Genomic DNA, 18,132 nt, shown 5'->3' on the forward strand with positions numbered 1-18,132 from the left:
CAATTCTATTACACACTGGGATTTTGTTACACATTTTTGCTCAAGAAGATTGTTTTACTATTGACAAACAAGAAAACAAAATCCACACATCCTTCTCAGACTCTTACTAAGAGATGGTGTTGGTCTATTAAGCTTTGTCTTTTGTGATAGCAGAATTTTACTTTGCAAGATATAACTAGATTTTAGAGCCTTTCTCTGGGTTATGTGCTTCATCGAGCTACTCCTGGTCTGTTTTTGTTTGTTGCTGTTGTTTTTTGGTCAGTCATGGGGCTTGAACTATGGGCCTGAGTGCTGTTCCTGAACTCTTCAGCTCAAGGCAAGTGCTACCACTTGAGCCACAGCACCACTTTTGGTTTACTGGTGGTTAATTGGAGATAAGAGTCTCACAGACTTTTCTGCCCTGGCTGGCTTTGAACCGTGACCCTCAGATCTCAGCTTCCTGAGTAGCTAGGATTACAGGCGAGAGACACTGGTGCCTAGTGAGTGCTGGTTTTAAGATTAACGATTCCTATTGCTATGACTTTGATGTTTCTTGCCTATTTTTTTCCCGTCAAATGTTTTTCAGAAACATAAAAGTTTTGCTGAGGGAAGCCTCATTTCACTGGGGTCATGCCTCCAGGCAAGGGATAAGAGGACTCACGTGACCTTCCCACTCTCTTCCAGTTCAGTAGATTTTGTAGCTTCAGGATTTGGCAACTTGCTCTTGGCACAGCCAAGAATGAATAATTCTGGTAACGTGACATACTCACTAGCAATAAGGGAGAGAAATCTTGAACTGAAGGTGTATGAAGCATGGAGACTTGGAAGGTATTGGACTGTAGCTTCAGGTCATGTGTAATGGTCACAAGTGAGTGATTTATTAATGTACTCAAGCACAGACTTATTTTCAACATGTAAGAGTGAATAATTACTTGCTTTTTCAAAAGGCTCTTAAAAAGGCTCTGGAAAAGTTGGCATGAAGAAAGAGAACTTTTAATTAGCTGAGTAAAACAAGAGTCAGACCACACTGGAAAATTTCTAGCAAGTTTACTTTGAAGACAGGTTTTAGAACAAAGATTCTACTGCATTTCAAACTCATCACCTATATACAAAGAGATACATTAAGATCCTGAGCTTGGCATTTTATTTATAAACACAAAGTTGAGAATGTTGATAGTAAAATATATCAATATTAAATAAAATTTGATGAACAGGAATTCTACAACTGGGAGGATATCTCTGCTTTGTTAATTTTAGTGACATCTTCCCAACCACGTCTAATCTTCAGTATCTTCTTCCTGAAGCACGGTAAGAAGAGTATGGTTTTACATACCAGGACCACAGTTGGGAGGAAAATAGCTATCATAAAAGTTGGAGGTGTATACCATATAAATTGCTTTATATCTACCCATTTATTCCAGGCAAAAATCAATGCATGTATTGTACCCAGTAGAAGGGAAACAATTCCTAGTTTGCTCTGAAAAAGAAAAAACAAGATTACCTTAGTGAAAATTGGCTCAATAATAATTATTTCATTCAATCTCACCTGGATCTGTTCTTTGCTTGGAAATCTTTTTATCCATCTATTTTCCTAACACATTTCTCAACAATTTTCATTCACATCTTCACATTCTTTTTTATGTTCCTTCTTACTATATCACTTTTGTGTAGTCTTTGTGTCTCTAACATAAGCTGAGAAAATTTACAATGTTTCTTTTAGTATTAAATGATCCGTCTTATCTTTCCTTTCTCACCATTTTGTTCATTTTGTGAGATTTCTATCATGGCACTTTGCTACTTGTTCATTTCCCTCAATATTGCCAATCAAGAGTCTTCTAAAACCAGGAATTATGTCTTGCTTGTCACAGGATCCCTGCAGAATGGTTTGCTCATATTAGGTGTTCAATAAATACTGGCAGGATGACTGAAAGTTACCACAAAGATCAATTTGACTTCAAGTATCGTTATCAATTGTGAAGCCAACTAATGTAATTCATATGGATTGTGCTAAATGAATATAAAAATGAGTGGAGTTGGTCTGTGTTCTCAAAACATTGGATATTCTCACAAAATGGAAGCGTGTTAGCAATTATTTCAGTGTTTAAAACAAAGTCAACTTCAAGATATGAAAAAAATTTTTCAATTTTCAATGGAATGTTTTGGCATCATCCAGATAAAGCTCCTTACAAATAGTTGTTCACCTAAGTAATTTTATGGCATTCTGACAAGATGACTTTTGACTTTTGTTCATTTTCCTGGAAATGGTCATTAGCCTGTCAGTACAAATCCAACTCAGAATAATTCAACTGGACTCTTAAGCCCTAATGAAGACAATTAAGTAGCATAGTTTATGTTTTTAGATAAGAAACTACAAGGTAAATCATGATAAAACTAGTTCTTAGATTCTAACTGAAAAGTTTCTAAGTAATTGGAAAATACATGTGTATGATTAATTGTAGATTAATCTTATTAAATATGTATTATATACTTATCCTGGTCTATGCATTACACATATGATGGAATATATGGTCAAATTGTTGTGCTGATAGTTCATGTCAGTTATCTTAGTTACTTGGGAGGCTGAGATCTGGGGATCCCAGTTCAAAGCCAGCTTAGGCAGGAAAGGCCATGAGACTCTTATCTCCAGTTAACCAGCAAAAAGCTGGAAGTGGGGTGAGGATGGGAGAGAAAAATTGGAAAAGAGTGAGGGATGGGGTGACATTGTCCAAAAATAAATGTACTTTTCACTTTAGTTACGTAACTGTAACCCCTCTGTACATCACTTATATAATAACAATTTAAAAAGCTACAAAAAAGCTAGAGGTGGCTCTGTGTGTTAAGCAGTAGTGTACTAACCTTGGGCAAAAAAGTTAAGGGACAGAGCCCAGGCACTGAGTTCAAGCCTTAGTACTGACACACACACACACACACACATACACACACACACACACACACACACACACACACACACACACACGATGTACTTGAATATAAAAAGTGTAGTATTTCCACCTAAAAAATGGGACTCAGCATATGTGTGACAGGTAGGGCAATGCAAGAAGGAAGCCAAGTTTCATGAGGAACAGAGAACCCAGATGGCCACCAGGAAGAAGATGAATAAATACTTTACTGGAAGGATGTGGAACCATCTTTAAACCACATTGGAATAATCTGGATGGAGAGATACTTTCCAGCCAACCAGATGCCCTGGTAAAATATCTGTTGGAAATATGTGTGGACATGTAGAAAGATAGTGAGAAAGTTTTACTTTGTAGCCATTTCACAAAGGCCAACCTATTGAAGTTAAAATTATGAAATTAAAAAAAAATGACCAGCAATGTTAAACATAATCCTTTTCTGAATTCTGATGCATTGTCTTTGTGTGTGTGTATGTGTGTGTGTGTATATATGTGTATGCATGTGTGTGCCACTAGTTGGGCTTTAAATCAAGGCCTCAAGTGTTTGCTTGTGTTATTCTACCACAGAAGCTGCACCTTCACTTCCAGCTTTTTGGTGATTAGTTGGCAATAAGAATCACTTTGATTTGTATGTCCTGGTTTAACCATAATCCTCAGTTCTTAGTCACCTGAATAGTTTAGGATTATAGGCATGAGTCACCATTGTATTTTTAAGTATAAACTCCACTAGGTGATAAACTTCAGTAAATGTGAGATAGTTTTGAATTATAGAAATATTTAGAAGATTCAAATGAGCAAACTAAAGGTAACTTGGAAAAAGCAGGTCTTAATATAATAGAACGTCTTTGGTAGATTAAACTCCATATTCTGAGGCAGAGCTTCATAAAATATCACATTAGTTAAAACTATTCTTATTAGATTGAAATAAATTGCCTTAATATACTTCAAATGTTAGAAGGACTATTTTTCTTATAGTAATGACTTTTATTTATGCCTACAAGATGTATCCTATTTAGAAGCAATAAGAACAACAATAAGAAGACACATTACTATTGGGAACAAGGGTGAGATAGTGACTATTGGAAAACACTTATTTTTTATGGAGTACAGTCAATGTACTTGATGTTACAAACACACAAAGATTGCCTTCTCTGAGGGACTAGAATTATTTTCTATCTCATTTACCTGAACATAGTGAAATTCTCTCCATGTCAAAGAGTCGCTCACAGATGGAATAGATGTCACAGCCAAGACAGCCAGGATTGCAAGTCCCACAATTCCCAAAGACACATAAATCTCCATTCTCCAAACATCATGCTCAATCCAGGCATCTTCTTTATTTTGCTGGACCTACCAGAAAGTAAAGAAAGAGAGAAGGAATGCAAACCACTTATTTCCCACATGTTAATCTCTCTGTATTCCCCTAGTCTCTATGGTAGTCTTGATAACTAGGGGCCTACATAAATTAATGATCTTTTTGCAAAAATTATTATGACCTCTTTCCATCATCTCTCCCATCTGTCTCATCCCTACTTATCTGTACAAGTTACCTGGTTCTATTTTCACATATGTACAATGAATATTATGATAGAAGAGGTGATCCTGATCAAGATGCATTGTACTAATATGCTGACATGTTGAATTGAAACCTCTTTGTACAACTCCTCAAACAAATAAAATTTTTAAAAAATAAAAAATGACATCTCTTTTCAAGTCCTCTAACAGGAATAAGAAAGGACTTATTATTTCATTACCTGAATGCAACACTTACAAATAGTTATAAACTAAATAACAATAATTTAATAATTTACTTGGATAGAATTGGAATGTACATGTAATTTGTGGCCAATAAGTGAAAGATAAAATAATCAATATTAAAAAAGTAATATTGTGGGAGGTAGTAGGAAATCTAAATGTGGCGCTGTCCATAAACAAAATATTTTTTTATGTTGCTAAAATTATACCATGTCAGCCTAAAAAGCTTTCCTCAATATAAAACCAGAAAACCAAGTCTTACTGAGGTTAACACACACAAGCACCCAGACACCCAGACACCCAGACGCATACACACTACACAGGTTACTTTCTCACCATAAGGTTTCAACAAGGAATTGGGGTATTGCTATCACAATGAGAAAGGATTAGTTCATTTAATGACTTAGATTTTTTAGTTTCCTAACACTGTCAGCATCCTACCTGTTGATATGCCCAGTTTAACAACCTGTATCTGTAGGACCGCCTCATTGGATAAGATAGACTATAAATTGCATGCAGTACAGCAAAAAAGAAACTGAGAAGCCCAAACTGCTTCCTGGTTGACATCCACCTAGCTAACCATGGTGGAAACATCTTATACTTGGTTCCATTACGAAGTTGCACCAGCGAGGCTATGACACCGGGCAGATAAACCAATGCTAAGAGGGTAATGGAAACCATCGGTAAGACTTTGTTGATGACCAGGATTGGAATTTTATAAAAATATTGTTGATGTAAAGTTACTAAAGGGTGAATTATTTCCCTCAGGAGAGTGTACAAAAAAGTCAGAGATGCTACAATAGCAGATATTTTGATTGGCAAGCGCCAGTTGGGAAAGAGTTCCTGCTTGTGCTGAAGATCTGAGGGGCAATCAAATTCATCCACATGGGCTGTTTGTTGCAAATGCGAAAGCACAGGTCTTTTCAGCATGCTGGTCTCTCCCAGGTTCTTATTCTACAAGAGGAAAGGAAAGAAGCATCTTCAAGGTAAATGAAGCAATGCAATTTCTCCTTTTCTAATTATTTACAAATGAAATCATTAACGAGGGCAATTCTCAATGAATAAGGGCAGTTGGAATCATGCTTTTGGAAAGTGGTTAGCTAAAAATAGCATCAAATATATAGTACTGACCAAAAGGTGCACTTCTGCTATTCATTTGTTTTTAAGACAAAAGCTAAAGCTTAGGCCAAGTGTCTGTTTGATGATGTGAAATAATAAGTAAGGAAACAAGGAAACTAAAATTTAAAAAGCATTGAAAAATGCCTATAATGTTTGGTAAAAATAATAACTTGTACATTGTAGTTGTGTGTTTTCCAGTGTTTTCGCTGGTTTCTTGACAAATATGCAGAATTGTCTGATTCTAAGGAAAATAAGAGTTATAAAAGACATACCCCGGAACAATAACTAATATAAATAATACCACAAAATAATTTTTCTTATCCAAATCTGCAGAATTAACAGAGAATTTTGCAGAATACAAAGGATCAGGAATAATGTGGTCATTACTAGTAGATAAAATATGGAATTTCATCATGTAATCTTGTGCTTTGATTTTATATTTTAAATAACTCCTTTGTCTAAGCACCATAGACAAATATATTATCAGGAGGTAAGAAAGTGTATATAACTAGTTAAATTCCACAGAGATGATCTGTTTCCTGAGAAAGTTACATTTCTTTATTCATTTGCATTTGTAGGCAGTCAGCAATCCAAAAGAAGTTTTCATTGAACAATTTGTCATTTTCTCAACTCACTGGTATGTTGAAAATAAAAAAAGAAGAAAATAGTAAGATCTTCTATTATAGTGTTTCATATTGTGCTGCTTTATGAATAATTTACTTCTCATCCAATATGGGCTTTTTTATTTTTATAGTTCTGGATTTGGAGTCAGAATATTTTAGTGCTTGACATGATTTTAGTGATTATCTTGTTCATCTCATATTGTACAGAATAAGTTGATTCACATATAATTTCTGATGTTGTAAAATGACCTCTTTTGCCATTTAATTTTACCCCCAGTAATAAGCCACTCTTATATTCAATGCTCTTTTTGGCAATTACTCCATCTAGAAAAGATATGGCTTTGGTCATTTCTGAAGCATGTGAAGACAACCTTAAGTGTAATCAGCTGAGATCAATTTTCTGGTCAGGAGTAAAGAATTACAGAGTTGCAAGATAGACAATTCACTTGAAAAAAATAAAAGCGATTTTGTATTATTATTTATAATAGTCATTATTATGGAGGATATGTATTAAAATTCTCATTTTTCTTTGACAATGATAAAGGTAATTTCTGTTAAAATTGCATTTGAAATCATTTAGAAAGGTAAGAATTTAGAGAAAAAAAGTTTTCTTCCTTTTTAGTAAGTAGTAAGAACCATTTAATTTTGTGAGGCTGACTGAAAAGAGGGGTGGTGATTCTTATCCCAAAGTGAATTTATTTGGTTAAATAATGAGTCATCCTTTTACTTGGTGATCTCTCAGTAGGCTGCCACAGTGTCTATGAAAAAGAATAAAGCTTTGCTTATAAAACAACTGCTCTATGGGCATTTACAACTTATTTTTATTATATATATTATATAATTAAGTAGTTGCCAAAGGAATTACCATTCAACATAGCAGCTCATGAATACAATACACTTTGATTAATATCATCCCTTTATTCATTTTTCCCATCCCCTCCAACCCTACCCCTTCTTCAATGTCTTAATTTTGTGGGATACACATTAAATTTTATGACTGCGTTCTCCCTCCTTTCCTCTCTTCATTTGTCTACCCCTTCCCCTTGACCCTGCTCCCTGTTTTGTTTTTAAACTTAGAACCCAGACAGTAGGATTGGAAGACCTTGGAGACAATCTGGACCAGCTCTTTCACATACTAGACAATGCAAGACATGGGATTTTCACTGACTTACACAGATTATTACGCTAAGTCACTGACAGTCAAGGCACTATTTCTATACCATATTTACAGTAATACTGGAGCAAAGATGGGAAGACTAGAGTGAACACTATCAGGGTTTACAACACTTGTAGATTCTTGTAGATTAAGAATACCATTCAGATTATATTTAAAATTTAGATGAGTAACTATTATTTTTACCAAATAATGATCATCCTCTAGGTCTCTGCTAGGCTTCATTTCCCAAAGTTCTTCTTGATTAGTAATGTCTTTTCCGCACTCCATTGATGCTTTAGAATAGAATAGCTTCAGCCACCTAAAAAAACCCAAAACTATTATTTTCAAATCTATTTTATGAATCAGTATTTGATGGGACAGTGAGAGATTTACTCATCTGAAGACTAGAGGGGGCAGATAAAGAACACTTAAATAGAAATATGCTTAATTTTCACATTTAAATAGTCTAAAACAAGTGCACTCATGTTAACAGTAATCTTATCTTCTCTGTCTAGCTATTTGTATAGGAAATGGCATATATCTATAACTTTAGGTTCTCATTTAGGGGAAGTTAACTTACCCCAAAGGTAAATAGAACTTGGAATATTTAGAAATATAGAGTGTTTTTGAAAGTAGCAATGCTATCAGTAGAGGTTGGAGGTAGCTAATATATACATATTTTTTGTGTGCATATCCTGGGGTATGAATTCAGGGACTAGGTGCTGACCCTAAGGTTATGTACTTATAAGCACATAAGCTACACAAACTTTGGCTCTACCAATTGAGCCACAGACTCATTTCCAGGTTCGCCCCCCCCCCCCCCCCCCCAGTAGTTTATTGGAGATGAGTTTCATGGACTTTCCTGCCTGGGCTGGGTTTGAACTTGCAAGCTTCAGATCTGAACTTCCTGAGTAGCTAGGATATTAGGCCTGAGGCTCCATGCATGGCAGAAGTTTCATGTTTAATAGACGTTTGGGGTTTGGCACTGGAATCTGAAACAATAATTAGTTGCCTTTTTTTTTTTTTTTGTCAGTGGGGCATGAATCTAGGCCTGAGCACTGGCCCTCAGCTCTTCAGCTCACAGCTAGTGCTCTACCACTTGAGCCACAGCATCACTTACGGCTTTTTCAGCTTACGTGGTGCCGAAGAATCAAACCCATGGCCTCAAGCACTCTACTACTGAGCCACCTTCCCAGCCCAATTAGTTGCTTTTTATGGGGAGATATTCCTGAGTTTCAGACAATGAACAAAACAGACACAATTAGACAGGTGAGCCCTGATAATGGCATTTTGGGATGCAATTTTTAAATGAGAACAATGGGCTGGTCTTTGTTAGTAAGATATAAATTGTCATGCTCAACCATTGACATGCCCAATCTTCTAGCCAATCCTGTAGAAAACAATTCTGTCATTTTTTTCCCCCCAGATAGAGCAGTTTTCCCTTAATAAATTTCAAAAACCTTAATCCAGGCTTGGTGTAATCTTTTTTAAGGAAAGATGATGTCATGATATTCATTGTTTTTATTAGTTGTAATTTTATTTCCAGAGGAATGCATCTGCAATTTGTACTTTATGGAACTGAATGAGAAAAATAGATCAGACAACAGACTGGCAGAAAACACAAGTATTTATGAATTTTATACTACCTATAATACCTTATAAGATGAAAATTGTTTACAGGAAGAGTTTAGAATATGTAAAGCATTCTTCAAGTTTTAAAAGTCACCTTTATATACTGTCAGTGTTTCTTTGTTCAGTAGTTCTTGGAACAATTTCCAGATATTATCTTAGAGATTCACAACATTTACAATGAGGATACAGAACAAGCATCCCTAACTTGAATATCAAAAATCTGAAATGCTCCAAAATCCCAAACTTTGAGTACTGATCTGATGCTATAAGTAGAAATTTCTACACAGGATGACATGAGATAGGTTGCAGTCTTTCTGTCTGTCTATCTATCTATCTATCTTGTCCTTTATATTCTATAAAATTATCTCAAGCCATGTGTGTAAGATGTGTATGAAAGCTGAGTGAATTTCATGTTTAGACTTGGGTCCCATTTCCAAGACAGGTTTGTATATGCAAATTATTCAAAATAAATAGACTCTACATCCCAAACACTTCTGGTTCTAAACACTTTGGGTGAGGGATATGTGAACTATATTTTTACTGTTTTGGTTTTTTCTTATTTATTTATTTATATTTTTTGTCGGTCGTGGGGCTTGAACTCTGGGCCTGGGTGCTATCCCTCAGCTCTTCAGCTCAAGGTGAGCGCTCTACTGCTTGAGCCACAGCACCACTTCCGGTTTTCTCATATTCTTTTCCCACTTTTTTTCTTTCTGATTTACAATGCTTTCTTCATTTGGAGAAATACCCCTCTTCCATCCAGTATGGTGTAAGGTTGTCAGTTAATTATAAAAACACTTTGGCCATAAAAATGAGCCTATGACTCAACTTTAGTCAGATGGTTTTGGAAGGACAAGCTACTCCAGTTGACCAATTATAGTCTTCTGATATTCTTATCTGGAAGTGGTAGAGAAAGAGTCAAAGAGGAAAAGACTTTTTAACTTTTTGTTAAGTTGAGATGGTAAAAATCTATCATGCTTTTCTCCCCACTTCCTCCAATGCTATGAGGAAGATTTTTTATTTCAACAGAAGAATGTCAACCCAAAGAAGCAGAACAAGAGATGTAGAAAGATAAAGAAAAATCCTGGTGACACATTTTGAGTAGACTCCCAGGGGCCAGATCCCTCTCCTTTCCTCTTCTCCCCTCTTTTCCCCTCCCCTCTCTTCTCTTCCTTCCCCTCTCTTCCCCTTCCTACCCCTTCCCTCCTTTTTTCTTAAGTACAAGTCACCATCTTCCTTTTTTGAGTTTGCTTGAGTATTGACCACTGGCATTTGAAGAATTCTGGGTAAGGCATATACTTATCACTAGGCATTCATGAACCCAGTTCTGTTGGTGCTTGCTCTGGTGGAGTTTAGGGCCTGTCCTTAGGAAACATTATTCCATGTCATTTGGTACCTTAACCAACATTACAAATAGAGTCTTTGGGAGGGTGATCAAATATAAGAGGTAATATGCCATATTTAGAGGATGCTCTAATTCTCAGTATGGAAAGCAATGAACACATAAATCTGTATTCAGTATTATTTCATTAACTGTACTGTGAACAGCGGTATTAGAGAATAGAAAAACAGTTAAATGAGGTCTCACAAACCTTGAGGTCTAGGAGAGAAGGCACATAGTCACAAAATAGTGCAATGTTTCCTAAAGGAAGATAGTCTTCTATAAACAGATGGTAGCACGGGAAGGGAGGAAAAGGGTGTGATCTCTTTTCTAGACACTATTCTGGGACATCCAGTAAGTTGGTAAAATCTGCTAACAGAGAGCCACTTGTAGATTTCTGGATAGAAAACCAGAATGGCCTTAGAGAGGTACCCAGCCAGCCGTTCTTCGGCAGGGCACCCTGCTGAAGAGCAAGGCCAAGAAAAAGCCCATAGCAGTGAGAAGACAGATATCCTGGGTATTGCAGTCTACCAGGTAAACAAAATGTCACTCAAATAAAACATGTTGGTTTTCATCAGATATTAACCAAATATACAGTTGAAGTTTTACCATCATTTCTTTTTCCTTTTTATAGAACAAACAAACAAACCTAACTGGAAACAGCAGAGTGTGAAGATGTGTAGGAACGCCAGAACTTCACTCATTATTCTCTAATTTTGCCTCCATATTAAAAAAAAAAAAAAAGGTGGAGCTTAATTCCCAATGCGACTTCTGTTTTGCTGTACCAGGATGGCTGGCCTGATGATCCTGCTAAATATTGACACAGCTCAACTGACTGATGTTTATGGCCAAGAGTTTAGAATTTAAGAAACTCAGTGAGTGGAATACACTGTGGCTAGCATTGCATTTCCAGCCTTCTAGATTTCCAAGTGCATATTTAACTCTGTGACGGACGGGCAGTTTTCATGGATGTGTGTGTGTGTGTGTTCAGCATTGCTCTCCCTACAATCTTGCACTTAGCATCCTTGCTAAATAAGTGATCGTTTATGGTTTCTGTAAAAAATAATACACTTATTTATCATCAAAAAGAACAGCTTAGCACATTTTGAAGCATAAATCCCTTCCAGTGGATTTGGCCATTCTGGCATTTTTTTTTAAAAGCCTTCATAGCTTATTTTAGGGGGTAGGGGGAGTTTGAACCTTCTCTCCTCATTGAAAGAGTGAGACTGGCCTTCCAAGGACTTAAAGTGAAAAGTGTCCTTGTTGCTTAGGGAACCTAAAGACCAACTTGCAGGGTTGTAAGAAACCCGTGTGCCACACACTCTCCAGTGACACGGAGGAGACTTGGCCAAGTTGGAAAAGTCCCACCAGAGCTCAACCCGAGGACACCTTTAGTATCCCAGGCTATGCTACGCTCAACCTCCCCACTTCTCCCCACCCTCACCCAGCGAGAAGGCCTCAGCGGGTCCCTGGCTTCTCCACCCCCCAGCGGCGAGGAGCTCGGCGGGGAGACCAGCGCTGCACACAGGTCGAGCGGAGCCCAGCTGGCCCAGCGTCGCCCCCAAGGGGCTCCTGACCGGACGCGCTCACGCGCACGCGCGCGCGCGGCCTCGCCACACCCCTCCCGAGCCTGGGGACCCACTTGGCGGGCGCACGCGGATCCGGGGAGCGAGTCCACAGCGGGGACGACGGGAAGGACTCACCTTCTCCTTCTCGGGCCCGGCCGGTGAGTCGTGCCTCTGCCGAAGTTGCCAACCCCTCACGGCGAGAACCCGGGCAGCGCGCGCCGCGCAGACCCCGCCTCCGCCTGCGCCGCGCGCCCAGCGCCACCTGCGGGCGCCCCGCGGCCCCGCGCCCCGGCCGCCGGCCCGGGCCCCGCGCGGCCCTCCGCGCCGCCCCACGCCCTCCGCAGCCTTCGCTACCCTTCGTCAACACCCAGCCCTTTGGGACTCGTGGCGAGACGCTGCGGGGACGCACCCACTGTCTGCTCGAGGAGGCCCCCCAGTTTCCCTCAAGTCCTCACTTTTTCAGACTCATTCATACTGCGGGATGGACTGTTTCGGAGCTGGTAATTCCAAGAGACCTCATTTAAAACCGTGGCTCACGTCTGTAATCCTAGCGGCTCAGGAGGTTGAGATCTGAGGTTTGCGGTTCGAAACCAGCCTGGGCAGAAAAGTCCACGCGATCCTTCCATAAACCACTAGAAAGCCGGAAGCGGAGCTGAGGCTCGGGTGGTTGAACACACCAGCTCGGCGGCCCAGGCCCTGAGTTCAAGCCCCAGGACCGCTACAAAGCAAACACAACTCCACAAGACCCCTCATTTACTCCTTCCCCCGCGCCTCGGCCCTAGGTGCACCTCTCCATATCCCGGTTCAATCAAGCAGGGAGTGCCAGAGGAAGATTCCCCCATCCCCCCCCATGGGAAGCAGCCTCTGGCGGGAGGGACCTGAGTTGCAACATCTGGGGATTTTGCATGCCCCATTCCCAGAGCCAGTGTGTCAGCAAATGCCAAGACCAACAGCCTTTTCCGTATTTATCCGTTACTCCTGGCTGGGGCCTGGGGGTTAATCACCTTTTAACACCGCTTGGAATGCTGTGCAGATGGACATTCCTCAGGTAATCTTACAGACCATGGGAGACTGATTTTACCATCGACTGACACCTGGTGGTGGAAGAAGAATCTTGCACCTTTTGAGTGAAAACCAGAAAATTCATTTCAAAGTTTTTTGGGGAAAATCAAGCTCCTTGCTTGTGTTTATAGCATGGATGATCAAGAAACAAGGCCAATTGGTCAGTGTGTATGCACACTGTGAGTTTGACAAATGACCAAAGCAATAGTTATTATTTGCTCTTTCTTCGTACTTGTTTCCATAGCCACAGGACAAACAACACATCGTGGTAATGGAGATTGACTACGTTTGGAATGCTAAATCGCTTTTTCCTTTTCTAATTAAAAGGTTTATAATTAAGTCAAATCCTTTTAGTTTTCAATTAGATTTTAGTAATCTTATTCCTGCACTTCTGGTGAATATAGTATTCTCTAGATAGAGTAAAATCATATTAAAGGATTCTATGAGCAGTCAGGAGTTTTGAAGCATCTGCAGCTTTTATGTGTGAAAGCTTTTGCATAGTAAATCTTTTGCATAATTTCATATGGGATGGAGAATATATTATAATATATGACATACTATATATATATATATCTCAAAATTCTCCATGTCAGATTCTTTGGTACATACTTTTCAAAACTAGGCTGCCTGTGGAGAACAATGTTAGGCATTGCAAATGTTGAGACGCTGATTGCTAGTTTCACTATGACTCATAAGAACTAAAAGTCTTAAATAGGGATTGAACTATGAGTTACACACCCATTTAGATCTTCCAGAGTGTTTTGTAATAAAATTACAGCACATCAACAAAACTGTCCTGCAGTAGTATTTGAAGTTCCTACCTCTATAGACTACATTATAACTTGTGGAGAAAATAGAATATTTTAGAATCAATGAGTATTTACCTGAACATTTAAGTGGCCCTATCTTAGAATCTTGTGGGGCTATCACTTTAGAAATACAAGGATTATTGTGGTGTGAATGGTGAAATAAAAAGATCACAGTATTCAAGATAATTATAGTAGGGAGGAGAGGGTAGATTTGATGAGTGTAGGTTATACATATGTGTTGAAATAGCATGTTGACCCCTGTGAATATGAACAATTGGTATACATTTAATAAAAGCATAACATAAATAAAAACAACTAAGCATTAGGCACTAAGTTGTAAGTGTATGATATAAATTATAGCTTTTTCCTTTGGAAATTATACCAGCACCTCTGGGGATAGCAATTCAAATCATGTTTGACATTTTCAAGTCTGCCTTTTATTGTGTAAGAATAATCATGCTTTCATTTTAGGATGATGTGGAAGTTAGTAAAAATTGAAAGAGAAATATTTTGTTAAATGATCTATTTCGTACAGACAGTAAAATCTCACTGGCTAAAATTGCTAATCCTGACAGCTTTAGATGACATAGTCTCTTCAATAGTTCAAGGTCTATTAGTATACTGATAGAGTTGTCTTCAAAATATATTGTCAGTTTATTTCCACTCTCTGTGTATAAATGGTTTGGGGTAGAGAGAAGGTTTACCTTTGGGTCTGGAGGCAAGAGAGAGGGAGAGAGAGGGAGGAAGTGAGTGAGAGAGATAGAGAGGAAGAAACAGAGGAAGAGACAGAGGAAAATGAAGAAAAAGTAAAAGAAGAAGAAAAGGTGGAAGAGGAGAGAGGAAAGGAAGAGGATAGGGAGGAGGGAAGAGAGACAGAGCATTTGTTTTGATCAAATTTTAATCTCTTTGCTAGCTTTATTATAAAGTAATTTTTGGGAAGTTCTCCAAAAACTCTTTGAAATGTGGCTTTATATCAAGCATAGTGAGAAAAATCCTACTTTATTATCTTGAGATATTAGCTGATGATGGTTCATGTATGTATGTATGTTTGTATGTATGTATGTATGTATTGATGAGGTTGGAGGTGTGGCTCAGGTGGCACAGTTCTAGCCATGAGCAAAAGTTTCAGATATCAAGTTTAAGTCTCATTTCTAGGACATGTGATCCAAAATTAGAAAGAGAACGTGGAAAGGTTCAGTAGAGGAATTGCTTCCTCTATCCTGCTTTCCTTTACTCAGCCTTCTCTGATAGACTGTAGTCTGTAGGAGGTGGGCCAGGGGCCATTTCACTCCATTTTCCTCTAAATAAAGAACATACAATGTCATAAGAAGTTGGTAATACTGAATAAATGTGCTTTGAGAATTTCAAGAAGGAGCCAGTGGCCAATAGGATCATTCTGTATTAAAAGATCGAGTAAAATAGAAAATACAAAAGAATCTGTTGGGTCTAAAATTTGAGTACTCTATTCACTGAAGAGAGCAATTACTATGAGCAGAAGCTAGATTGTAGTCTGCTATGGAAGAAATGGGAGGAAAGATTAAAGATAACTATGGATTTCCAGTAAAGTGGGATAAGAAATGAAGAAGACAATTGGGGTAGCCACCGAAAAGTAGGGTGAGAGGGATTCCATCCTCTTTATAAGCCAAGAAACACATAATGTAGAGAGATTTAAGGTGGATGAAAGAAGTACAACTGGTAAAACAGAACTGGAGCAGAGTGAACAAAGAGGAAATACAGAACATGGTGGAAAGGTTCTCTTCGAACAGGAGCAGAGACACTTCTTTCTCATAGAAGAAAGGAGAACATAGATGGAGGTTTGCACAATTTTTTGAGGGCATGCTGAAGGCTGATAAGTACGTTCACAACTGCTGGGGATGAAGTCCAGCTGACAGAAATGCGTGTGTGTATTTGGAAACTGCAAAAATGGTGGCAGTGTTGCCTGACTTTTAAGTTTACAGTGTTTATTTGGATGAAATGGGGAGCCGAGACATGCAGATATATGGCTTCACTGGAAAGAAATGTGTAGTCAGTTAGAACCAACCATTAGCTCAGGGATGAAAACTATGAAGGTGGTGGAATAATTTGGAATTTATCTGGTTAGGAATAGCATAATGGAGGACTGAATGTTTTGAACTTAGTCTTAGAAAAGTGAGAGATAGGGGCTGGGAAGCTGGCTCAGTGGTAGAGCGCTTGCCTTGCATGCCTTAGGCCCTGGGTTCGATTCCTCAGCACCACATAAGCAAAAAGAAAAAAGCCGGAAGTGGCGCTGTGACTCAAGTGGTAGAGTGCTAGCCTTGAGCTGAAGAGCTAAGGGACAGCGCCCAGGCCCAGAGTTCAGGCCCCACGACCGGACCCAAAAAAAAAAAAAAAAAAGAAAAGTGAGAGATAGTTTTCATTGGGGAGAAGGAAAGGAAATGGTATTGTGTTTTCAAGACCAAAAGTTTTATACAGAGATTAAATTTTCCTTTGTTTTAACAGCATGTCTGTATCCAGGAGTTAGCTTTATAAACAGCCCTGCCCCTATCTCTACTATGTATGGTGTTACCCAGTGGCTGTGATTCTCTCATACATCTTAAAGATCTTCCCAGGTGAGCACCTGTGGGTTAGCTATCTCCCTAGCTCTAGATGGCAGCAGAGAGCATGATATACAGTAGTGAGGACTCAAAATATTTACTAAATTGAGTTCTCTGACTCAGTCCTTTCTGCAGGCTTTGCTTCTTTATTCCTGTTAGGTGCCTTCAGTGCCAGTGTTCTGTCTACCTCATGTGTACACATTTCTATTAAAGCTCTTTTCTGGTTCTGTTCTAATCAGTCACTCGACATGCCTGTCTCCTGTGGATTGGCAGCTGCATAAGCCATACGAATCCACTGGGAGAATGATTCGTTATATGAATTAAAAAACAAAGCCTGTAGGTAGATGTATGGGAAAAGGGTGAAATTTGTGCACTTTTGTCTGAGATGGAAGTGGGTCCTTCTACTTACTTATGGAGGAAACCATCTAGGATGTCCCACCTTCTGTGGAGCTGTTTGGTGGTGGGCTGCTATGTAGCCACAAGGTGGCTCCAAAGACTTTTGCTGTAAAAGTCACTGTTGTCTGGCCCCTCCTGCTGCTGCTTTCACTTTACCAGTTTCTCAAATTTATTGGAAATAGATAAAGATGATATTCCTTGTAGTTGGGTTGCTATTATGGTCTTTAAGAATAATCCAAGTTCAGAGTAAGCATTAGGCTATTTCTACTTGTCTATCTGTCTGTCTCTGTCTTCTTCTACCTATATAATATGTGTATGTTTGCATAATTATGTATGTATGTTTACATAATAATTATCTATTGTTATCTAGATCTACATTTCTATATTTAATTGAAGGCCTACCATTTGAAATAAGTTGTCTTATTTAATTTTGAAAAAAAAAAAAAAAACTCCTGGAAATAGCTGCCTTCATCATTTCACTATTGAACACATGGAGACTTAGAGTAAATAGCCTGATCAAGGATACAAAGCTATCTTACTCTTTCCAAACCCAGAGTTTGGTTGTCGTCAGAGTCCTCCTGCCCTGCCCTCCATCTCCTTCCTTCGTTCCTTCCTTCCTTTCCTCCTTTCCTCCTTCCTTTCCTCCTTCTTTTCCTCCCTTCCTCCTTTCCTCCCTCCTTCCCTCCTTCCCTCTCTCCCTCCCTCCCTCCCTCCCTTCTTTCTTTCTCTTTCCTTCTTTCTTTCTTTCTTTCTTTCTTTCCTTCCTTCTTTCTTTCCTTCTTTCTTTCTTTCTTTCTTTCCTTCCTTCTTTCTTTCCTTCTTTCTTTCTTTCTTCCTTCCTTTCTTTCTTTCCTTCTTTCTTTCCTTCTTTCTTTCTTTCCTTCTTTCTTTCTTTCCTTCTTTCCTTCTTTCTTCTTTCTTTCTTTCCTTCCTTCTTTCTTTCTTTCTTTCTTTCTTTCTTTCTTTCTTTCTTTCTTTCTTTCTTTCTTTCTTCCTTTCTTCCTTTCTTTCTTTCCTCTTCTTGTCCTGGGACTTGAACTCTGGGGCTGGGCGCTGTCCCTAAGCTTTTTGTGCTTAAGGCTAGAACTCTTCCACTTGCGCCACAGCCCTACTTCCAGTTTTTTTCATAGTTAATTGGAAATAAAATTCTCATAGACTTTTCTG

The 18,132-nt window shown here is 38.7% G+C and overlaps 1 protein-coding gene across 1 annotated transcript; it reads right to left on the reverse strand.

Moving 5' to 3' along the window:
* Positions 1 to 956: 956 nt before the first annotated feature.
* On the reverse strand, positions 957 to 12,329 carry Steap1 (STEAP family member 1). The gene is made up of 5 exons (XM_042684684.1): positions 12,264 to 12,329; positions 7,755 to 7,869; positions 5,094 to 5,606; positions 4,083 to 4,247; positions 957 to 1,456 (listed from the first exon to the last, which is right to left on the reverse strand). The coding sequence occupies exons 2-5, from the start codon at positions 7,836 to 7,838 to the stop codon at positions 1,199 to 1,201; spliced, it is 1,020 nt and encodes a 339-aa protein (XP_042540618.1). The 5' UTR covers positions 7,839 to 7,869; positions 12,264 to 12,329; the 3' UTR covers positions 957 to 1,198.
* Between the last annotated feature and the right edge of the window lie 5,803 nt (positions 12,330 to 18,132).

Source organism: Dipodomys spectabilis, unplaced genomic scaffold (genome assembly GCF_019054845.1).
Source record: "Dipodomys spectabilis isolate Male_0828 unplaced genomic scaffold, ASM1905484v1 ptg000089l, whole genome shotgun sequence".
In the NCBI taxonomy this organism is placed as follows: Eukaryota; Metazoa; Chordata; class Mammalia; order Rodentia; family Heteromyidae; genus Dipodomys; species Dipodomys spectabilis.

Bases quoted from the DNA above. Each gene is read 5' to 3' on its own strand.
- Steap1 (XM_042684684.1), bottom strand. From the start codon at position 7,838: ATGGAGTGCGGAAAAGACATTACTAATCAAGAAGAACTTTGGGAAATG. The intron at 5,607-7,754 runs GTAAAAATAATA...TTCCTCTTGTAG, and splicing joins TAGAGGATGATCATTATTTG to AATAAGAACCTGGGAGAGAC. The intron at 1,457-4,082 runs GTAAATGAGATA...TTTCTTTTTCAG, and splicing joins GAGAATTTCACTATGTTCAG to AGCAAACTAGGAATTGTTTC.